This window comes from Trifolium pratense, linkage group LG4, assembly GCF_020283565.1.
Source record: "Trifolium pratense cultivar HEN17-A07 linkage group LG4, ARS_RC_1.1, whole genome shotgun sequence".
Classification (NCBI taxonomy): Eukaryota; Viridiplantae; Streptophyta; class Magnoliopsida; order Fabales; family Fabaceae; genus Trifolium; species Trifolium pratense.
Genome location: NC_060062.1, coordinates 33,290,745 through 33,316,129, shown reverse-complemented (window position 1 = coordinate 33,316,129; position 25,385 = coordinate 33,290,745). Strand labels below are relative to the sequence as shown.

The 25,385-nt window shown below is 34.9% G+C and overlaps 1 protein-coding gene across 6 annotated transcripts; it reads left to right on the top strand.

Moving 5' to 3' along the window:
• The first annotated feature begins 335 nt into the window (after nucleotides 1–335).
• LOC123924063 lies at nucleotides 336–24,097 on the top strand. 6 transcript variants are annotated; one of them, XR_006814577.1, is made up of 8 exons: nucleotides 336–707; nucleotides 807–881; nucleotides 5,680–5,805; nucleotides 5,880–6,102; nucleotides 6,409–6,533; nucleotides 6,612–6,683; nucleotides 7,976–8,060; nucleotides 8,740–8,951. XR_006814577.1 is itself a non-coding variant. In XM_045976829.1 (5 exons), exons 1-5 carry the CDS (start codon nucleotides 22,092–22,094, stop codon nucleotides 24,089–24,091), a joined length of 849 nt encoding a protein of 282 aa, XP_045832785.1. In that variant the 5' UTR covers nucleotides 21,997–22,091; the 3' UTR covers nucleotides 24,092–24,097. The 6 variants fall into 6 exon arrangements, 1 of the variants encoding a protein (XP_045832785.1); XR_006814575.1 differs by having other exon boundaries at nucleotides 8,447–8,946; XR_006814576.1 differs by having other exon boundaries at nucleotides 336–701; nucleotides 7,976–8,948.
• The last annotated feature ends 1,288 nt before the right edge of the window (nucleotides 24,098–25,385 follow it).

The following is a 25,385-nucleotide window of genomic DNA, read 5'->3' as shown; positions in this document are numbered from 1 at the left end:
CACACACATGATTAATTATGATGTGCCGACAATATACAAAGTTTTATACTTATAATTCATAAAAATTAAGATTTTTATATTTTATTAAAATAGAACCATATAATTTGAAATAATATTTTTTTTATAGAAATAAATAATAATAAAAATACAAATGAATCTAAAAAGAAAAAAAAAATAACTATTCCAGATTTTTTTTTTTACAAATCTTATGGTCTAAAAATAAATTACTTATTTTTGAAACGGTCAGAAGTAAATTACTTATATATATACTCTATTATTTTTTTCGCTTGACATTATAAATACCATTCAGTAGAATAAACGCAGACTACGATTCATATGATCAGTTTATGGCTTTGCGTTAGGTTTCTTTGTTACCGTTTTCAATCTTTCCAACTCCGAATTCAAATTCTTTCTAATTCTAACTGATCATCGAATCGATTCAACCCTAGTAAGAAACCCACAATGTCTCATTGCCTCCAATCTTTCGTTCGACCCAATTTCTTCTCTATTAGCGAAACTGATTCGTTCTTCCTGAATCTTGATTATTCGAACCCTAATTTTTTTTTGGAAGATCATGTATCGTCATTTTCGGGTTTCATGTTTCTGAACCCTAAAAATCTTGATTCGATTTGAAATTGAAATGTAGAAATCGAAAAGAATTAAACGACGACGTTGGATTCACTTCACTCTCAATCCAAATTGTAAAGGTTCTAATTTTGTGGCTTTTTTCCTTAATCTATGTTTAATTGTTTGTTATTGTTGTTGTTGTTGTTGTATACTTATTAGACCTGTTGTGGAATTCGTAGGAACCTGTTGCTCTGAGACTCACATCCACTGGTAAAGTCACCAGATACTGGAAGACATTACCCTTCACAATGATAGTAAGTTGCTATAACTCACATGTAATTGATTTATGTATTTTCGGTTTGTAATGTTGATTTTATTTTATTCCCTGTTTTGATAAACAATTTTATCAAGAGTTTGTGCTATAAACCCTTATCATATTTCTATAACATAACATTCATATGGAATCATGATGATATACATGGAAGTTTTGAAGTTCTAAATGCAATTTGAAATATGAATATTTATTCGATTTATTCGAAATGCAAGTTGACACTTGATAACAATTTTCTTATTACGGTAGATTTGGAAAATGGTTGTGTGCCTTGGTGCCTTTGATGCAAAATTGAGTATATGTCCCTGGCTGTCCCTCAATGTCCCTAAATTGAGTATCTGTCCCTGGATGTCCCTAAATCGATGCTTGAATGGAGTTTCATATGTCCCTCAATGTCTCGAAATTGACTATATGTCCCTGGCTGTCCCTCAACGTCCCTAAATTGAGTATCTGTCCCTGGATGTCCCAAAATCGATGCTTGAATGGAATTTCATGTGTCCCTCAATGTCTCAAAATTGACTATATGTCCCTTGCTGTCCCTCAACGTCCCTAAATTGACTATCTGTCCCTGGATGTCCCTAAGTCGATGCTTGAATGGAATTTCATATGTCCCTCAATGTCTCGAAATTGACTATATGTCCCTCGCTGTCCCTCATCGTCCCTAAATTGACTATCTGTCCCTGGATGTCCCTAAGTCGATGCTTGAATGAAATTTCATATGTCCCTCAATGTCTCGAAATTGACTATATGTCCCTGACTGTCCCTCAATGTCCCTAAATTGAGTATCTGTCCCTGGATGTCCCTAAATCGATGCTTGAATGGAATTTCATGTCCCTCAGTGTCTCGAAATTGACTATATGTCCCTCGCTGTCCCTCAACGTCCCTAAATTGAGTATCTGTCCCTGGATGTCCCTAAATCGATGCTTGAATGGAATTTCATATGTCCCTCACAATGTCTCAAAATTGACTATATGTCCCTCGCTGTCCCTCAACGTCCCTAAATTGAGTATCTGTCCCTGGATGTCCCTAAGTCGATGCTTGAATGGCATTTCATATGTCCCTCAATGTCTTGAAATTGACTTATGTCCCTAGCTGTCCCTCATCGTCCCTAAATTGACTATCTGTCCCTGGATGTCCCTAAGTCGATGCTTGAATGGAATTTCATATGTCCCTCAATGTCTCGAAATTGACTATATGTCCCTGGCTGTCCCTCAATGTCTCGAAATTGACTATATGTCCCTGGCTGTCCCTCAATGTCCCTAAATTGAGTATCTGTCCCTGGATGTCCCTAAATCGATGCTTGAATGGAATTTCATATGTCCTTCAATGTCTCAAAATTGACTATATGTTCCTCGCTGTCCCTCAACGTCCCTAAATTGAGTATCTGTCCCTGGATGTCCCTAAATCGATGCTTGAATGGAATTTCATATGTCCCTCAATGTCTCGAAATTGACTTATGTCCCTCGCTGTCCCTCATCGTCCCTAAATTGACTATCTGTCCCTGGATGTCCCTAAGTCGATGCTTGAATGGAATTTCATATGTCCCTCAATGTCTCGAAATTGACTATATGTCCCTCGCTGTCCCTCAACGTCCCTAAATTGAGCATCTGTCCCTGGATGTCTCTAAATCGATGCTTGAATGGAATTTCATATGTCCCTCACAATGTCTCAAAATTGACTATATGTCCCTCGCTGTCCCTCAACGTCCCTAAATTGACTATCTGTCGCTGAATGTCCCTAAGTCGATGCTTGAATGGAATTTCATATGTCCCTCAATGTCTCGAAATTGACTATATGTCCCTGGCTGTCCCTCAATGTTTCGAAATTGACTATATGTCCCTGGTTGTCCCTCAATGTCCCTAAATTGACTATCTGTCCCTGGATGTCCCTAAATCGATGCTTGAATGGAATTTCATATGTCCCTCAATGTCTCGAAATTGACTATATGTCCCTCGCTGTCCCTCAACGTCCCTAAATTGAGTATCTGTCCCTGGATGTCCCTAAATCGATGCTTGAATGGAATTTCATATGTCCCTCAATGTCTCGAAATTGACTTATGTCCCTCGCTGTCCCTCATCGTCCCTAAATTGACTATCTGTCCCTAGATGTCCCTAAGTCGATGCTTGAATGGAATTTCATATGTCCCTCAATGTCTCGAAATTGACTATATGTCCTCGCTGTCCCTCAACGTCCCTAAATTGAGCATCTGTCCCTGGATGTCTCTAAATCGATGCTTGAATGGAATTTCATATGTCCCTCACAATGTCTCAAAATTGACCATATGTCCCTCGCTGTCCCTCAACGTCCCTAAATTGAGTATCTGTCCCTGGATGTCTCTAAATCGATGCTTGAATGGAATTTCATGTCCCTCAATGTCTCGAAATTGACTATATGTCCCTCAACGTCCCTAAATTGAGTATCTGTCCCTGGATGTCCCTAAATCGATGCTTGAATGGAATTTCATATGTCCCTCAATGTCTCGAAATTGACTATATGTCCCTGGCTGTCCCTCAATGTCTCGAAATTGACTATATGTCCCTGGCTGTCCCTCAATGTCCCTAAATTGACTATCTGTCCCTGGATGTCCCTAAATCGATGCTTGAATGGAATTTCATATGTCCCTCAATGTCTCGAAATTGACTATATGCCCCTCGCTGTCCCTCAACGTCCCTAAATTGAGTATCTGTCCCTGGATGTCTCTAAATCGATGCTTGAATGGAATTTCATGTCCCTCAATGTCTCGAAATTGACTATATGTCCCTCAACGTCCCTAAATTGAGTATCTGTCCCTGGATGTCCCTAAATCGATGCTTGAATGGAATTTCATATGTCCCTCAATGTCTCGAAATTGACTATATGTCCCTGGCTGTCCCTCAATGTCTCGAAATTGACTATATGTCCCTGGCTGTCCCTCAATGTCCCAAAATTGACTATATGTCCCTGGCTGTCCCTCAATGTCCCTAAATTGACTATCTGTCCCTGGATGTCCCTAAATCGATGCTTGAATGGAATTTCATATGTCCCTCAATGTCTCGAAATTGACTATATGCCCCTCGCTGTCCCTCAACGTCCCTATATTGAGTATCTGTCCCTGGATGTCTCTAAATCGATGCTTGAATGGAATTTCATGTCCCTCAATGTCTCGAAATTGACTATATGTCCCTCAACGTCCCTAAATTGAGTATCTGTCCCTGGATGTCCCTAAATCGATGCTTGAATGGAATTTCATATGTCCCTCAATGTCTCGTAATTGACTATATGTCCCTCGCTGTCCCTAAATTGACTATATGTCAATGCTTATTCATAACTTCAAATGTAAGTGGAGAGGACACTTGGCACCATAGATGTGAAATAGTATATGTCCATGGATGTCTCAAAAATGAATATATGTCCCTCGATGTTCTGGAATTAAATATATGTCTCTCGATGTGTCTAAATTGAGTATTGGTTCTTCGATGTCCCTAAATTGATTACCTGAATGAAATTTCAATATGAATGTTTATTCATAATAACTTCAAATGTAAATGGAGATGACTTATGGTGCCATAGATGCGAAATTTGGAAGATGGTTGTGTGCCTTGGTGCCTTTGATGCAAAATTGAGTATATGTCACTCGATGTCCCAAAATTGACTATATGTCCCTCAATGTCCCTAAATTGAGTATTTGTCCCTCGATGTCCCTAAATTGAGTATTGGTTCTTTGATGTCCCTAAATTGATGGCCTGAATGAAATTTCAATGTGAATGTTTTTTCATAACTTCAAATGTAAATGGAGATGATTTATGGTGCCATAGATGCGAAATTTGGAAGCTGGTTGTGTGCCTTTGATGCAAAATTGAGTATATGTCCCTTGATGTCCCGAAATTGACTATATGTCCCTCGATTTCCCGAAATTGACTATATGTCCCTCGATTTCCCGAAATTGACTATATGTCCCCCAATGTTCCTAAATTGAGTATTTGTCCCTTGATGTCCCTAAATTGAGTATTTGTCCCTTGATGTCCCTAAATTGATGGCTTGAATGAAATTTCATATGTCAATGCTTATTCATATCTTCAAATGTAAGTGGAGAGGACCCGTGGCGCCATAGATGTGAAATAGTATATATGCCCATTGATGTCTCTAAAAGGAATATATGTCCCTTAATGTCCTGAAATTAAATATATGTCGCTCGATGTCTTTAAATTGAGTATTTGTTCTTCAATGTCCCTAAATTGATGGCCTGAATGGAATTTAAATGTGAATATTTATTCATAACTTCGAATGTAAGTGGAGATGACTTATGGTGCCATAGATGCGAAATAGTATATATGTCCATCGATGTCCCTAAATTAAATATATGTCCCTCGATGTCCCTAAAGTGAAATGTTTGTTTTCTGAACATTTTTTTTTAAGAATGCAATTGCATTTAAAATAATAATAAATTTATAGTGTCCCTAAATTGATTCTGTTCCTTTTTGTTATAGTGTTTGATATTGTTGAACGAAAGATAATATAGTGTTTGATATTCTTATTTGTATATTTCCTACATGATTTTACTTGCAACTTCTTTCTTTCTCCATTCACTTCTCTTCTTTGAGTTATTTCTATATTACTCTCTTTTTTTTGGCTTTCGAAGTTGCATTTAGTTCCATATGTGCTTCAGTCGGTAGAAAATTCACGATTCATCTAGAGCTAAATAAGAAATGTTGGCTTAAATGATTATATTTTATAGTCTATAGAGTTTTATGCCCTATTCTTCAATTTATGGTATATATTTATTTTCTTTGCTTTTCCTTTAGGAAGATATAGTCAAGCTGTTAAAAATATAGAATTTGACCAACATCTTGGGCCTTACAATCATAGCGACTATGAAGATTGGAAGCGATTATCTAATTTCGTTACAAAGAGCATCATCGAATGGCTTGGTATGCTATTTGCTTGAGTGAAGTGTCCTTTGTATTAAATTGGTTGTTGAATTTTATTATTAATTTGTGAGCAGAGCCCATCAGAGGAGAAATCAGTGTGGATTGCGAAAATGATATGTTTAGAAACACTCCAAAACATCAATGGAGGAAGCACCAGACAAGCAAGCAGCTAAAGGTTCGTAATTCTGCAACGTCTATTGGCACAAACCAGAGAAAAGGATGTTATTATACCTCGACTCCACGAGTTGTAAAACGCAAGGAGATCAGTGAATAGGAACTTCTTTGAATCATGACAAGGTACGCATACACATACTATTGAATATTTGGTTCGAAAAAGTCATCGTGAGAAAAGAGTTTTGAAGTAAAAAATCTTACATCATTGAAACAAGTTATGACATGTCCATAAGTTGTTTTCAGTTTATTTTCATAAGCTCTCCATGATAACTTACGAAAACAACTTTAGCTCTTACGAAAACAATTTAACTTTATTTTATGTTTTGTTAAAGAAATAGCTTACACACAAGCACTTATATGTAGTGCTTATGCTATAAGCGCTTAATTATACTCTATCCAAACAGAGCCTTAGCATGTTGCTTTTTGTAGATATGTGCTCATGTTTTATGTTGGACTTCTCTGACACAATTGCTAGAAACTCTTGTGGAAAAAATTATGGAGGTTCCGAAAACTTGCTCCTTGGAGAACTACAGTTTGCATTAATTGCCTTTTTGGTATGGTCGAGAAAACACAGTTTCTTTATAATTTTGTTAGTCTTGTTGAATCCACTATGACATTTTGCAATGCTACAGATGGGTCAGTCGTTAGAAGCATTTCTCCAGTGGAAATCCTTGCTTAGCCTTCTGTTTGGCTGCACTGAAGCAGTAAGTATATTTTTTCAGTTGTATTGGGTTTGAATAATGTATGCATAGATTATTAGATGTAAAAAAAGTTTCTTTTTGTATGCTGAAAATGGTTCATTTAGATGTGATAACATCACTTTCTTATCAACATCTTTGGAGACGTTTATACGATGCACACATCATACACAACTGTAACATGATTAATATTATAATTTCCATGGATTAGCTATTCAATTTACTCAGAAGTGAGCCATTAGTATTCAGTTTTTTATTATTGTTGAACCAGTTCATGGGGGTAAGGGGGTATTGATTAGCAATTAAGCATTAAGTAAAGTGGTTCCGTGGCATTTGCTTACGGTTCAATGTTACTTGTGTTTTGTTAGACGCTAGTTTTGTCTATGCATCTAGCTTTTGTTCTTCATTGTGGAGTGGATGTTGGTGAAGCTCTTGGTGAGTATATGTCCCTAGATGTCCCTAAATTGTTGGTCTGAATGTGATAGAGACTTGAATGATGAATGTTTATTCATAACTTGAAATGCAAGTAGAGACGACCCTTGATGCAAAGACTTTACCGTGTTTTTTTCGTAATGGTAAATTGGGATGATGGTTTTGTGCCTTGCTGACCATAGATGTGAAAATTGAATATATCTCCCTTTGCTGACCCTAAATTGTTGGCCTAAATGTCATTTCATTATGGATTTTTATTCTTGATATGCATGTCGAGACGACCCTTGATATAAAGATTGTATGATGCTGTTTGCATAATGATAAATATCGATGATGGTAGTATGCCTTTGGTGACCAAAGATGCAAAATTGAATATATGTGCCTTGATAGCGTAATGGGAAATTCGACATTCGAGCCTTAATGACCCTGAATTGTTGGCCTAAATGCATTTTAATTGTGAATTCTTATTCATAACTTGAAATGCGTCGAGATGACCCTTGATACATTGACTATGATGCTTTTTTAGTAATGATGATAAATCGGCATAATGGTAGTGTGCTTTGGTTACATTTGTCCCTTGATGACTTCGAATGCAAAATTCTATATTTTAGCCTTGATATCCAATTGTTGGCCTAAATGCAATTTCTAAATTAATGTTTATTCATAATATGAAATGCATGTTGAAATGACCATTGATGCAATTATGCATTTTTCATAAATTGGATGATGGTAGTGTACTAATGTGCGCCTTGGTAATCTTATGTAAAAATTTGTCTTTGATGACTTTGAATGCAAAATTCGATATTTGAGTCTTCATATCCTGAATTGGTGGCTTAAATGCAATTTTATGCTTTTTGAGTACGTAGGATTTCTGTAAACTCTAATTTAGAGAAGAAAGCACCAGATTATGTTGCTCAAAAGGCATAATCTCAGGAGCCCTTTCTGCACAAGGTACATCTTATATTACAATGAAGTGATAAATGTTAATGTACAACTCTTCAAAGAATTTGAGAAAGATGTTATTATGTTTATTACGTATCGAGTCTTATTTGTTGTTCAAATGTATAAATCAGTTGCTATTTGCTTGATGGAGGTTGTAACATATAAAAAATAGTAGGAAATATTGCTCATCTATTGTCAATACCACTGGATGTGTTCGTATTTAGTCGACAGAAACTATTAGATGGCTCTTTCACTTTAATAGTGACTTGTTTTCTGAATTTGCATAACATCTTTCTATTCAGAGCTTGCCTAACCTATGTGGGTTTCGAGGTTTTAAACATAATTGTTTGATTGAGACATGGATTATTAACCCATATTTAGACTGGTTTGCATAGGGTAAATTGACGTAAAGTGCGAAGGTATAAAGGAGAAAAAGACTTGAGAAGAAGGGGAAGTTCTAGTTGGCGGGTGATATAGAATCTGACTAAGCAAGAGAAGACTCTTAGCTTGCAGAAGGATAGAAATTGAGAGAGACTTGAGATAGTAAATAGAGGCTAAACATCAACAATACACTGTTTACGTTGATGGGTGTTAAGAAAAGGCCTAAATTCACGCCTAATTTGTTTGAGGCTTTTATTTATTTATTTTTTTAACTACAATTCAACAAATGACTAATTTATCGCAAAAGGTTCAATATGGAATTATTGCTGATCCAAATGCAATGGTGGAAGATTTGGGTGAATGGAAGGAGGGGCAATGGCTTTTGGTTCAGAAGTGACCGAGGGAATTAATGCAGTAGGTGTATGTATGCCTTTTTTTTCCACAAGGCATGCACAGTTATAAATAAATTTTTATTTGTTACTGAATTGACCATGTATGACGTAATAAATGTGTTGCTGGCTAATGTAGTTTTGGAGGTTGAGGATATTGACAGATTGCAATGGTTAGCTGATCTGGGAGGCGCTTATTCAGTGAAATCAGCACATGACGTAATTTGAAATGGGGGTATCCATCAGTCTACCGCGCTTTCCAAAATTGTGAACCAACTTGTTGATGTTAAACAAAATTGTTAACCTTTATTGATATTTTCATGTTTCAAATTCGTTTCAAATTCGTTTCAAATTCGTTTGAAACTAATACTAATGTTTTTTTTTCTTATTTTTTTATAGATGTTCTCTGTTGGACCTGCTTTTAAGGGTATTAAGATGATTCTTCCGGGTACTCATTTTGTCTACTATAGTTCATCAACCAGGTTTGATTATTCTGCTTAATCCTGTATAATTCATTTTCTGTCATTCCTTTATTTCTGAATGAGAAAATGTTAGCAATATGCTTCCTGTTATTCTCTAGTATTATAGGCCCTGTTTAGATAAACATTTTAATTAAGGGTCCGTTTGGATTGACTTATTTTTGAGCTTATGAAAAATAGCTTATGCGAATATTTAAGTTTTTATGTTAATCCGTTAGTGAGTACAGAAAGTGTATCTACATAAACTGTTTTTTCATAAACTACCTTGATAAACTTATAATAATACATAAAAACTTATTTATTTGCCTAAGTTGTTTCGTGTAAACCCAAAAATAAGTTAATCCAAACGGGTCCAGTGTTTATCCTATAAATGCTTATGTATGAGCTATTTCTATAGCAGAAGATAAAATAAATTCAAATTGTTTCATATAAGTTGTAAGCTGTTTTCTAAGCTTATGAAAGTAAGCTAACAAGCTCCCTCAAACGGTCTCACAAGTGTGTATGTCAGTAGATAAACTCAAATAAGCCAATTTCAAAAGGCCCTTAAAGAAACTAAAATGTGACCCTCTAAATCATGTGGCTTTCATTTTCTTTTTGACAAGATTCGTTCCTAAAATGGTGGGATCAGCGTAAATCTCACTGAATAACATATTGTGTGTTTGAAAGTAGGCAAATTCTTATCTACCCATTCTGTTAAGATGGGCTGAGTTACCCATTCGAGTTGGCTTAATCTAAACCATCCAATCTATTTTCTATTATTTATGTAATGAAAATACAAACTTTGCAAAACTAGTAAGCTAAACTCTTGTAATTGCAAAACCACCCACACAAAATTAACACCGATGATTTTCATTTCATGATTTCATCTACTTCAGGTTTGCAAATAAATTATTTTATTTTTTCATCTCTAATTCTTCTTTTCTTAATTTCTAGATAATTTTCGTTTTTATACTGTCAAAAAAGATAATTTTCGTTTTTTTTCTTTTCAAAATTTCGAAACTTGATATGCAACAAATTGCAGTGAAATATTACAAGGCTCTTGTAGATCATGATTTTTCGAAACTAATGCCACAAATTTTGTGTTTTTTCAACAATCATAGAGGGAGTAATCTAAGAAAAACCTTTTCTTTTTATGGGTTCACAAAGTTCACAAATTTTGCTTTAAATCTCATGTTTTTATGTTTAAAACTTATAATTTTGTGTTATACATTGAATTCTGGTTGAAACCCACAAAAAATCGGACGAAATAGAGATGAAAAACCGAAGATAATGATGCTGGAGCAACAACCCGCGGTTTGACCCGGTTCTGGTATGGGTTGACCCGACTGAGGTTGAAGGTGACACTGTTCATGCGTGTGTAAAGCCCACTCGCGAGTTAGAGAGAGTGAGGGAGAGTGTGATCGCTAGGAGCATCCGTTTTGTATGCCGTTTTTTGCGTTGCTTTTTATTTAATGAGATTTATTTTACTGATATTTTTTTTTAATTTTTTCAAGGCATTAAATTATTTTTATAAAATATAACAACTATATTAATTAATTAAAAACAAATTAAATAGTATTATTTTAAAAAAATATATCAGAAATATAATATCATATATTATGAGTTTTATGTTGATGTTCACTTCCCTTAATAGATATTGTATAACAATGTACGATTAATTATTGAGTCGTAGTTTGTCCCGTTCTGTATCCGTCTCTAATTATAACAACCTTCAAATTCTTGACAAAATCATACAATTAAATTCTATTTAAGAGACAAAAACTAAAAATTAAATTTTTTAGCCTATTTTCGCGTCATGGAAACCAATTTAGGGGATCAAGTAATCAAATTACACGAACGTATGGAACTAAAAACAGATAAACAATTCAATAATTGACTCGTTATTTCATGTGTTACGGTGTGTCGAGCTTCTCAAATTCTCAAACCTTTTAACTTCTTTGTTTAAAAAATAATAATAAACTTTCATATTCTTTTGTAAAAAGTGTGGACCTTCTCAAATTCTCAAACCCTTTAACTTCTTTGTTTTAAAAAAAAATAAACTTACATATTCTTTTGTGAAAAAAAAAATCATCTTAATTCTTTTTAAATAATTAATTATATTGACCGTCATAATATTTTCAACCTCAATCAGATATTATTTCGATTATATAAGGCAAATCCCAACATGCAAGCGAGCCCATTAAACCACACTCGACCCTAACTAGATAAGCGTTTGGTGAGTACGACACGACGTCGACGACAACTAAAGGCTAGCTAGGCGAGTGGCACCCAAATCACGAAAAAGCTGGAGTTATTCTAGTAAATTGGGATCAGACTTACCAAAATTAGTAAATTGTATGAATAGTACACACAGTCAAATTGTGACAATAATTTTGAGACGGATGGAGTAACTACTTTCTTCTCACTTTCTCTCTCCCATATTTATTCTAAAACAAACAAACCTTAAATAAATTTTCAAGTATATACATGATTTTGGCACAAAGGTAATTTTATAATTTATATAATTCTGGCGAAGGTTCTAGCTAATAGGTTGCGTCAAGTGATGGGCAGTGTAATTTCCGAGGCCCAGACTGCTTTTGTGAAGAACAGACAAATCCTTGATGGTATTCTAATTGCAAATGAGATAGTGGATGAGGCGCGTAAGTCTAAAAAGGATCTTATGTTGTTCAAGGTAGATTTTGAGAAAGCGTATGATTCGGTGGACTGGGGGTATCTTGATGACGTTATGGGGAGAATGTCGTTCCCAACTTTGTGGAGGAAGTGGATTAGAGAGTGTGTTGGCACGGCTACAACTTCTGTGTTAGTTAACGGTAGTCCGACTGATGAATTTCCTCTTAGGCGAGGGCTTCGGCAGGGTGATCCGCTTTCACCTTTCCTTTTTCTTCTGGCGGCTGAGGGTCTAAATGTGCTTATGGAAGCTATGGTAGCGCGTAATTTGTTTACAGGGTACAGTATTGGTGGACAAGAATCGATAATGGTGTCGCATCTTCAGTTTGCTGATGATACTCTTTTGATGGGGGTTAAAAGTTGGGCGAATGTTTGGGCTCTTCGGGCTGTTTTAGTGCTTTTTGAGTCTATGTCGGGCTTGAAGGTGAATTTTAATAAGAGTATGTTGGTTGGCGTTAATATTCCTGAGTCCTGGTTAGATGAAGCTGCGTCTGCTCTGTGTTGCAAAGTGGGAAAAATCCCTTTTCTTTACTTGGGTCTTCAGATTGGGGGTGATCCGCGGCGCTTGGTGTTTTGGGAACCGGTGTTGTCTCGCATAAAGAATAGATTGTCTGGGTGGAAAAGTCGCTTCTTGTCGTTTGGTGGTCGCTTGGTTCTGTTAAAGTCTGTTTTGACATCTTTACCTGTCTACGCTCTTTCTTTCTTCAAAGCTCCCTCAGGTATTATTGCCTCTATTGAATCTCTTTTCATTAAATTTTTTTGGGGGGGGTGTGAGGATTCTAGGAAAATCTCTTGGGTTAGCTGGAAATCCATTTGCTTGCGTAAGGAGTTTGGAGGTTTGGGGGTTAGACAGTTGAGGGAGTTCAACTTAGCGTTGTTGGGTAAGTGGTGTTGGAGGTTGTTGGTAGACAGAGAGGGTTTGTGGTATAGAGTTTTGGTAGCTCGGTATGGGGTTGAGGGCGGTAGACTTCGGGAGGGTGGTCAGAGAGGTTCGGTGTGGTGGCGGGAGGTAGCGCGTATTAGGGAGGGTGTGGGTGAGTCAGAGGGCAGTTGGTTCGGGGAGCATGTTTTGAGGAGGGTGGGGAACGGTTCTGATACTCTGTTTTGGACCGATCCCTAGGTGGATGGGATTTCGTTGAGGGAGCGGTTTGGACGCCTTTTTGTTTTGGCAGAGACCAAATCCCTTACGGTTGCTGAGATGTTTGTTTTAGGTTGGGGGAGAGGTGGAGAGGCGTGGAAGTGGCGGAGACAGTTGCGGGCGTGGGAGGAGGAGCTGTTGGGGGAGTGTCAGTCTTTACTTCTTGACATTTCTTTGCAGGATCAGACTTCGGATAGGTGGCAGTGGAGCCCAGATCCAGACTCAGGTTATACCGTCAGGGGAGCTTATCAGATTCTGACCTCTCAGGATTCAGTTACTTTGCATGATGCGGAGAACCTTATATGGCACACTCAGGTGCCGTTGAAGGTGTCCATTTTTGCTTGGCGTTTATTGCGGGATAGATTGCCCACGAGAGCCAACCTGGTCAATCGTGGTGTTTTGTCTTCTTCAGCTGATACTTGTGTTTTTGGTTGTGGAGTGGCGGAGTCGGCCCATCATTTATTCCTCTCATGTAGCTTCGCTGGATCTCTTTGGGACTTAGTTCGCGAATGGGTTGACATTTCTCCAGTGGTTTCTACTACTTTGCGTGATCACTTTGCCCAGTTTACAGCTTCTGCAGGTGTATCCAGAGCGCGGCGATCCTTTATGCAGCTTCTTTGGCTCGTTTGTGCTTGGGTGATATGGACAGAGAGAAATCATCGTTTGTTCAAAGGCTCAATAGACACACCTCATCTTTTACTAGATAAGATCAAGCTTCTCTCTTTTAGGTGGTTGAGGATGACGAGTTTTACGTTAGCTTTAAACTACCATAGCTGGTTATCTAGTCCATTGTTGTGTTTGAGTTTTGTTTGATTTGATTGTGATTACATCTCTTTAACTCTATTGTAAACTTGTGTAGTCTACCTCGGTACGCCTTGTGCTGGGGAGGCTGTTTGTGTTAATATATACCATTTTAGTTTCTTCAAAAAAAAAAAAAAAATTTATATAATCTAAAAAATCAAAATTCAATGAAAACTATGATATTTATTAAAATTTACAAAAATAGGAATATTAATTTAAATTCTATAAAAAAACTAAATACACTTTTTTTACAATGATAATTTTATTATTTACAAATAAGATATACCATACCTCTTATTTAGCTCATCTAACATATATAATAGAGTTATTTGTTTGGTCACGATTTTTATAAAAAAACTTGATATTGTTTATTCAGTGCCTCCAGTGATTTTTTATTTAAAATTATATATGATTATTTAATTAGTTAATAAAAAAATCATTTATAAAATTATAAATTATTACAAAATAATTTAGAAAAAATGTTAATGGATATGAAATTATTTGAACGAGTAATTTTGTCATTTAAATAGAATACATATCTTACTATATTATTATGAGGCATGTTTAAAATATTAATGAACGTGGAATCCTTTTATTTATATTTTTTATATATTAAAATAGAAAGCACATGTTAACAATTTTAGCCGCCTAAACGTTGCATAATCCTTTTATGCGTTTACATTATAGTTCAACTGACAAAAATATCAAACTTGTTAGATTAGATGTCGTAATCGGAATTCGAACCCCGATCTCTCCATTTTGTGTGTGTTGAATTTTCAATAGTTTGCCATTTTGTCCATCTATAAAAAAATAAATTAAATTATCGGTCTTTATTTTATCTCAATTGGATTTGGATTCTCTCACAAAGTGGCAAACCATTGCTTCAGAGGTGATCTCAATTGGATTTGGATTCTCTCATGCTCTTTTGATGCTTCTCTCTCTCCTTTTCCTCATATAAGGGTGATGATTCATAAAGAAAGGGAAAAAATAGTTTAGAAAAGAGAGAAAAAAATGAATAAATGGTTGAGTTTTTTTTATAAGCCATAAATGGTTAAAATTGTAGTTCTTTTGATTGGACTAAACTAAATTTACCAGAATTAACAAATTCAATTTTTTTCCATCAAACCATTCAATATATATACCTAATCACACTAAAAAATAAATTAAACATTTAAATTTTGACAATCAAACGATTCAATCTTATCAATTCAAAATTTAAGTTTCTAATTGATTGTTAAGTTAACATCTTTGTAAAAAAATAAGTTAGTTTTTAAAATAGAAATTAACAAAATTTCAAAAGGAATTTACTATTATACCAAAGTAATAATTAATAAAGTTTCAATTATTAAAAATAAAAAGTTAAAGAAAAAATGTCAGTAGTAAGGGTTGAACACACAACCTACTAGTCCCAGTTCGGGATGCGCTCAGTGACCAATGCGGCAAAGCATATGTTTGTTGATAAGTTTTGTTGCTTAATATATATACCATATACGCTGTGTCATTAACAAATGAGTGATCTTCAACCTCCGGCTGGTGTCAAAGTGACCCGGATTTTGACCCGTACATTTATATTCAAACTCGCAAGTTTCAGACCAATTTTAACAAAAAAACCACAACCCAGAAATATCATACAAATCAAATACTACCCAAATTTCTAATATTTTCTGATTTTAATTTCGATAAAGAAGTGTTAAATCAAATACTAAAATCAAAATCTAACAAAATATGAACAAATATAAATATTCAGATTTGCTCAAGAACTACCCAAATTTGTTGAAGAAACACCTGAATTTGATACCATAGTATGTTACCGATTGAATTTCTATAAGAATAAGAAGAGGCATTTAGTGAGAAGAAGAAGTAAAAAGAGAGTTTTTTTGGAAATCCATAACAGGGGGAATATAGGTGAAGAAGATGGAAGAAAACGATAGAAAACCTTGAATTCCAACATGGGTGAATTTTCAATTTTGTTTTTACTAGATGGGTGAATTTACAATTATTAAAAGTTGTAGTGCCATAATTGAAAAATAACCACACTTTAATGAATGCATCACTATATTTGAGACATTTAGGATGAGCTGGTTGACCCATTTTTATGAAATGGGTAGGCAAGTTGTCACGTTAAAGAGTTGTGCAGTATGCAAAAGTGTTTTTAGCGCCAGTTAGTTGGTACCAAAATCCTGTTGATTAATGTGGAGTACTTTGAAAAAGTGGTTTTTTTTTTTTTTTTTTATAGCGATGGAGGAGTATTTCCTAGTTTTTTTGGCATTTATTTTCTAAGAGTGTTAATCTTGTATGATGTAGTATGTTTTTGTGATATAACTTTGGATCAACCCATTGTTTTATCAGTTGCTAGAGTCCGTGTTGTTGTTTTTTTACGGGGAAAATAGCTTTAGAGGTTTTTGTGAAAATTCAAGGGAAAATAGCCTCTAGGGAAAAATCAATGTAGAGAGCTAGGAAATCAATGACTCTTTGAACTCGTTTCAAAATATTCACAATATCAGGTTCTAGGAAACCAAACTTGTCAAATGCAAACGGTATAAATGTATGTTGATTTTCAGAACACGCTCTCTCATGTTTGACCATTTTGCTTGAGGCAGCTTTGAGGGCCGCCTGTCCCACACTCCCTAGTCGTGAATCCCACAAATTGGGAAAACTCCAGTCAAGTCCATACATGCATGTTTTCCCCCGACCCACCCGTATACCAAAACATCGGTTGGCCTCACTGTAGATCTTCCCTTTAATGGGTCAGTACAAGCCCCTCTTTCTCCACAAATACTCATGCGCGCTTAAAAACATCAAAAAGGACATCTCGAACAAGATCGTGTCTGTATTTGAAACCTGGAAGCTCTCGACAATGAACTGCATGCTGCCCAATGACTATCCAGACACGCCTTACGACAGACAAATCATACCTCATCACTAGGAAATAAAGGAATCATCAGCAGATATTTGAGGATTGTGCGATACTTTGTCGGGGACATATGCTGACATAATCCCTCGATTGAGATAGCTAGAAGAAAATCCTAAGCATGAGCCGCTTGCAAACAACCAAAAATTGTTTTCTATCTAGTAGTCAGTTGAAAGTTAACATCCACGTCCTTAACAATTTTACTAAATAGGGCACTCGCCAAAACATGTTGGGCTTTAGGAGGGATGATGTCCTTGCTAGTGAAACTACTAAAGTCAAAAGTTGGAATCATACCACGGAGACCATCCAAAGTGTTGTCAAAATTCGAGTCTATACCACATACTCCACTATCTCTCAATATATGATCTTGCAACCTCGAGACCGAGCTCTATAAGCCACAAAAAAATATGAGGTTTCCTATACTACTGAGTGCAACCCCAACCCCCCAGCCTTAATCGGTTAGGAAGCTATCCTCCATTGAAGATCCCCAATGAAAGGACCTCTGCCAACCACAATATCTTCAACTGCACCACGCAACCCTTTATCAAACGAAATAGCTGGCATCTTCCATGTAAACTGGTTGACTTGTCCTTAGGCCAAAAAAACAGTTTGGCAATACCCATGCATGATCGAAGTAGAAGAAGCTCACTCAGTGGGTCCCTTAACCGAGGAAGAAGATGCATCAACTCAATAGCCCTGACAACTCTCTTCAAGGCCACACCCTCGATAAAACATTTATCTCGACTAACAGCCCCTCCGAGCAATTTCACCCCTAACGTCGGTCTCCCAATATCCAAAGGAAAAACCCCTCACGAAGTTTATTTCCATCACATGAAGGCCAAAAGATATCAGTTTTACGAATATTTAATCTAGACCCAATCCTAGGCCTTTCTCTCGGATGATATCAAGTGTTTTAGCCACTTCCCATAAATTTGCTACAACAGTCCCATCATCAAGATACCACACATGAAGAAGAATCTTGTAATTGTCTCTTATCATATGGATAAGAGGGTGTAACATGACAGCGAAAAGGAGTGTTCCCAATGAGTCACCTTGTTGCACCCTAGTGGTTGACATAATGTGCCCATCCCCAATGCCTAACCTCGCTTCCTGACCATAGAGAAAATCAACCCACAAAGAAATAGATGGACATCTCAATCTTACCTCGCGCAGAAGTGCCGACCTATTTACCATGTTGAATGCATTCGAAAAATCTAGTGAGCTTAGCCAAAGAACCATCTCCATGTCGCACACTCATCACCCTATTGACACTATGCAAAATGGCCTCTGCACCACCTGATACCAGAACTCCAAACTAAAAGTCATTAAGATATTTACTCATATCTTTACCGACCCATTTCATGGCAACCTTGGATACCAGGCACCTCCAAATAGTGCCTACAACAATATAGCGTATCCCACCATCCGGCTTTAATAACGGTGTCAAAGGTGCGGAAGCAACAAACTCTGACAAACTCTTGGGACATCTTCCTCCAAGCCACAAATTAACCACCGTAGTGATGACATATAACAGACATCTTGCCACAACATAACCTTCTCCACACAATGCGTCTAATAAGTGTTGGGCCCGCAAACCATCTCTGGCACACGATGTAGATGTTACTTTAGGGAATGATGTAATACATTTAAAAAAGTGTCAACATCAACCACTAGAGGAGCTTCAGAAAACAAGGTAGTCGGCATGAAGGGAGGTGTCATGTACGGATGTTTATCCCCTAAAATTTACATGGTGTCTTCATTGTATGGGGCTACTCCAGATGACCCCCCAACACCTTCACGGCCGTTGTGAAGTGTCCATCTGCCACCTTACAGAGACATTGCTTTATGTTAGTGCTCATTTTTGGGTTTCCTCCTTAAAATTATCTTTTCCATAACCATGACCCTCTTGTCTGTAGCTTCCGAGCACATAATCAACTAACTTGGTGAGACTGCCTGTTTCACTCCATGTAGCTAAGCATTCCAAAATATGATGTTGTTGACCACTTGTAATGTGCACTTAGGAAGAAGCAACAATTGAACCCAAGCGCCTATAGAACCTGCATCAACAACAACCTTATAAAGAGCCTCTTTCAATGCCTGAGAGAATGTCAGACGACAACTATGAGGTATACTTTTAACGGTGCATATAGGTGCTTGGAGAACTTTCTTTAACCACTAAAATTGAACTTGTGACTAGAAATATGAATAAGGTCTACATGATACATTCACAAGTGTATGAGTATATCGTCGTAATAGAAAAGAGTATCGATTCACAAGGACTAAGAAGAAACAAGGTAAAACTTATTTATAGAGATTAGAAAGATTAGAGAAATTGAAATAAAATAAATATAAATATAAATATAAATGAGATATTGGAGATTTGGTTTGGTTTATGAGAGATTGATCAAGTGAGCAAGAAAAGCAAATAATTATATTTCTAATAAAAATCACCCTATGATCATGGATTTTATCACAAGTAAATAGTTCCTATTAACCTAACCAATCATACTTTTATCATGTGAAAAGATATTTAAAACAAGCTATAGATAATGTGATAACTACTTGCAATTAACGGGACATCCCGTGAAAACAAGATGGAGATCCTCACATACCCTTAGACGCACGGTAAGTGCAATACACTGGTCATATCATAAAGGATTAGGATCTGTTCGGTGCTTCATCTTCTTGTCCTAAGATAAACAACAAACACCCTATGACATGATATAATTTGTTAGTAATCACAATCAACAAAAACACAAGAGACAAGGATCAAGAGAGAATGCTATGGATTACTCTCCATAACCCTAAGATGCTGGTGAACTACTCACACCTACACATGATGAGGATCTGCAAGCATAAACTAAATTAATCTAAACTAAGAACACATGAGAAAATACAAGAAAGAACTTTATTGATAATGTAGGATTGTATACAATAGAAAACATGATGATTTTACAAATGATAGAGGGTCTATATATAGCCTTGAGAAGCTCAATTTCCGTGGAAAAATAATGGATAGCTGATCTTAATAAAATTAGTGGACAATAAAATGAAAAAACGGAAAGCCAAAACTAATTTGGCTCTAAGAAAAGCCTACAATGGCAGTGGCCAACCTGGCACAACCCTTGGCAGGGCTTCAGGATGAATCATGGTGCTTCGACTATGAGGCCTGGCACAACTGTGGCCAGTCAGGCACATCCATGGCCAGGTGCCAGAGTGCTTTTTCTTGACTTTTCACATCTTCTAGCATTTGGTGATAGTTTCCTTGTTCTTGAACCACAAAATTAAGCCTTGGTCATTGAATTTTCACTTATCGGAATGACACTATCATCAAGTGAAACCTTAACCATTAAGTCATCAAAACTTGCATATTTTTTTACTTAATTGTATATTTAGTCCCTTATGATTATTTTAGGTTTTAAGTTGGTCTCTTACATTTAAAAAGTTTCAAGTTGGTCCCTTATGTTATTGATGCCAACATAAGTTCGTCATTTTTGTTAAATTTTTAAATAATTTCTTCTAACTTTTCGTTAAATTTTGAGTTAATTTCTTCTAAAACTTTCACATAATACCCTCATAAGTTGTCCGTGTTAAGAAAGCAGTTAATTCATCTTGAAGTTTGTTTTGTTTGATCCTAGGTAGTTAGTTGGTTAGTCTAACTACCAAAAGTTGTTAGGAATTAGTTAGGCCAAAGGTAGTTACTTGTAGCTTAAGTAACAAGTATAAATACACCTTAGTGTATCAATTGTATTTTGAACTTTTGGCCCATTAAGGATGAATAAAAATTTCTATTTTCCCTAAGTCTTTCATGTTCAGTTGTTAATCAATTCATCAAGAAACTTGTTCATCTTGTATATAGCAGTTTCTGCAAAACTGCTAGTTTGCCCACAGTCAAGCCTGCGTGCCTGCTGAGCTTGCCTGCAACCATCCTCTGAAGCGCAACAGAGTCAGAGGCAACACAACCTCTGAACCTTGCATCCTCTGAACCAGCCAAACTCTTGCTTCTGCTGCGCCAACAGTCCGTGTACACAAATCCATTAGTCATGTAGACGATTTAAATAAAAATTTGACTAAAATGACCAATTTGAAACTTTTTAAATATAAGAGACTGATTTTATTTTATTTTTTTAAGAAGCTAAATTAGGACTTTTTTTTTAAGAAGCTAAATTGGCCCATCCAAATTGGCACAAGAGAGAATCGAACCTGAGACCTTAAAGCAGAGCATACTCACATGTCCCAAGTCAATACTTCAAAACCAACTCTAGTGGGTTTCGTAAGGGATCAAATTGAAACCTAAAATAAAACATAAGGACCAAATATATAATTAAGCTTCTTTTCTTTTTTTATTAATGAAAATTATCCAACTTAGCGGTGTATGGGTACATATTCAAAGAAGTGTATGAAAGTGTTCAAAAAAAATATGTACTTTTCATATTCACAAGTAATTATGGATGGCCAATATTTTTTATTACGACAACACAATTGTCCGTTTGCGGCCTATTAAGTTTTTACATCCTTTAACTCAAAACAAAAAAAAAAAGTTTTTGACATCCTTATCGATTCCAATGTGAGCCCTCAAACCCGTAAAAAAGAAGACATAATCGCCAATAATAATTACATAAAATCTAGTTAATTGTTCAAAGTTCAAACAAAGAAATGTAGTTAATGGAGCTGTAATGAAAATATTTGTGGTGTTGGGTAACATCATCCGTCCTGAAATAGAAGAAGAAAAATTTGTACCAAAAAAAAAAAAAGAAGAAGAAAGAAATTGTCAAAAGTTTGACCAAAATTAAATTTAGTCAAAAAGTAAAATGTGATTGATTTAAATTTGGATTCAATACATTGACTTTTTGTTTGTATTTATGACCGAACAAGACCAAAACAGATTCATTTTCTTCAATAATATAAATACATAAAATCATATAACCAAAAAAATACATAAAATCATAGCTAATTGTTCAAAGCAGAAATAGTCATTTAAATTGTCAAAAAGTAAAATGTATTAGATTTAAATTTGGACTCTATACATTTGACTTTTTGTTTATATATATAACCAATATGACCAAAAGAGATTCATTTTATAAAAAGAAATATATCCAAAATTAATGTTTGACATATCTCTAATAGGATTATCTCACGTGGAGGAATCCAAAGTAGAAAAGAGTTATAAAAGGAATCAATATATCATATTGAATACTATTATATATGTAACTGTGACCACTCATCGATCAACTGATTTCATATATTTACTTGAGAGAGAAGTGAATTTTGAAAATGATAAATATATTTTTATTTGTCTATTGCTTGGTGAATAGCCTTATTGTTGATGGTATTCAAGATCCACTTCTAGAGGATTTAGTACAACTGGAAAAAGTTGCATCAGCTAATGTATTTAAAATTCATATAAATAGATTGGTTTTATTGCTTGTTTATTGCATATTGATGTTGATTTTGAACTATATTAATATTTTAAATATATAGTTTGCAGGAGTAATTCTTCAACCCGCAAGTGGTACTTCTTTCTATGGAGTTAGTGGCACTCTTAGTGTTTTTAATCCAAAAGTTGAGAATAAAGAACAAATGAGTGTTTCAGCTATTTGGGTTCTAAACAGATCTCCAAATAATTATAATCTAATCGTCGTTGGATGGCATGTGAGTTTAAATTTATAGGTTTAATTGCATTTTTAACTTTCTAATTTTTTAATTGTACAATTTTTGTCTCTAAATTTCTTTTAATGATTTTAGGGTGTTAAAATTGCACAAATAAAAACTAATGGGTCAAAAGTATAATTATGTCAAATTTATAATATTATCATAATTTTTCCTAAAACTTTCATGTGCATATATAGCTTATTAATTTTATGTGTTCAATCATAAACAATTCCTGATTTAATTCACATTTTTGCTAGGTGATGCCTCAAATATACAACGATTATAAAACTCATCTTTTTATCTATTGGGCGGTGAGTATTTTTAATTTTTTTTTTCTTCTTTTGCTTCCACTCTAGATTTTATAAATATATAGTTTGGCATATAAATGTTTTTAGAAAAATAGAGATTTTTGTTCCTTTAAATTTTGATGTGCTTTTAAAATTGACAGAGTAATAATTTCAAAAGAGGATGCCATAATTTACAATGTCAAGGTTTTGTTCAAGTTGACAAATCAATTACTCCAGGTCAAGCGTTCAATCAAACATCAACTATTGATGGATTGACTATCATGGTTTCATTAGGTATTTTACAGGTAACTTTCAGATCATATCATTTTCACAACAAGAAATTATTAATAATTTATTGTTGTTTTTTCTTTCAAAAAAAATAATTTACTGTTTAACATATTAACCAAAACTCATTTAAACCAGGTGTAAAGCGAAAAATTTACCTTATATAATACACATTACACTTCGTTTTACAAGATACTATTCAATTTTTAGATTCATAAAATAATATATATTTGGTCTATAATATAAATCAGATATATTAGTTATTTAATGAACCTAAAACGTCAATTGATTTTTATAAAAATTACGGAAGGTATTTATACTAACAAAGAGATATACTCCCCTTTACCAATCGTTAGTTGGTTCATTGGTGATTGACGCTGAACTTGGTAGGGAGGACCGCGGTTCGATCCCCCGCAATTGCGATCGGAGGGAGCTGGAACCACTTGATGCCAGAACTGACCCCCGAACCAGATTAAACTGATGGTGAAAACCCAAAAAAAAAAAGAGATATTCCCTTTAGTCATATATATATGAAGAAAAAAAATTAGGTTTATTAAACCAAATACATCAGTTATCCAATATTTATAAACTAAATACATCAGTTATCCAATAAATCGAAAAAATAAATTTTACTTATATATGAAATCGGAGATGATATTCACAAAAGTTTATTGATGTGTGCAGGATCCAAAAACAAAAAATTGGTGGATTTATGTAAATGAGAAGGGAATTGGATACTATCCAGCATCTTTGTTCTCCAGCATGACAACTGTTGATCAAGTAGCATGGTATGGCAAAACATCAAATGCTATGTATGCTCCAAGCCCTCCAATGGGATCTGGAGTACTACCAAATGGTATTTTGGGTCATGCATGTTATTTTAAGGATCTTGCATTTGTTAATAATGATCGAAAGCACCAAACATTTACAAAAGATATGGGGCAAATAAAAACTACCCATCCTCTATGCTATAGTGCTGCATTTTATCAAGATTTACAAACTGGATTAAGTCTCCAATTTGGAGGACCTGGTGGGGGAAAGTGTAATTAATGTGGTTAAGTCATATTATATGATCATTTTCTTTCATATTCAAATGAAATAAAATTATTTATAATTTTTCTTATTAAATTATTTTAGTATATCATTTTTCCCTGCTTGCATGTTTTGTATTATCTTATATTTTCTTACGATTTTTTTTTGTTTGTTAAGTAGTTACTCGAATTTAACTCTTTTAAGGTGAGTAATTGAATGTATCATAATTTGACTTTTGATCCCTACATATATTATATATAATGTCTCCATAAACTGGATTATTTTGATGAAGTTAAGCAAATAACTCATCACAATAAATTTTTCTTAAAAATTATCATTGAATTTTGGAAATTTAAATTGAAAGGAGAGTTGTCATTATAAAAAGAGAATTTTTTATTTTTTGGACTTAATTATAAAAAGAGAATTGAGACTCCTCATTTGTACCAAAAAGAAGAGAGATTGGAGAGTTGTCATGTGTCTAGCAAGCTTGAAAGTAATTCTCTTTCATTTTATAATTTTTTAAAATAATGTAAAATCACACACAATATTTAACCATATATATATATATATATATATATATATATATGTCATAAATTATTGCACAATATTAAATATTGATTAGATTTCTTAATTAGTTTGAATATTAAACACAAATTTATTTAATACATGCTATATGAGAATGATGAGAATGAATAGAGTCATTAACTTAAAACGAATGACTAAGATTAAAAGTTGGGATTTTCATTAGTCACGCACGAGAATGGATCCTTTTAAATGGAATTTTTTTTTTTGAGAAAATAAGTGGAGTTTAGACCATTGAGTTATAAATAAAGAAAAATGGAGAAAAGTTTTTTTACCAAAAAAAAAAAAAATAATGGAGAAAAGTTAATTAGGGTTGAGATGTGAAAATTGAGGAAAAATAAATTGAGAGGATCAATCTCGTCACGCACGCTTTCATTCATCTCCTCAAGTTAACGCTTCTTCCTAGCTTCCAATTCTTCTTCCATCCTTCATTCCTTCTTGAAAGCATTCTTCATCTCATAATCATCTTCATATGAGTATCTTTTTTGGTATATGAACTATTCCGGACTGGGCCAACGCCCAACACGCGCAGCCCAAGTGCTCCAGATCCAACCCAAATTCACTTCTTCGTGGAGGTGTCTCATGCAAACCAACGGTGACGGACATCATAGTTCATGTACACCCCTTGTAATACGCGCCTCACAACGCTCACAGGCCTATTTGATCAATCCCAACAGTTCTTGTCATACCAAATGCCAGCCGTTGTCAGCTGTCGCAGCCAGTTAAAATT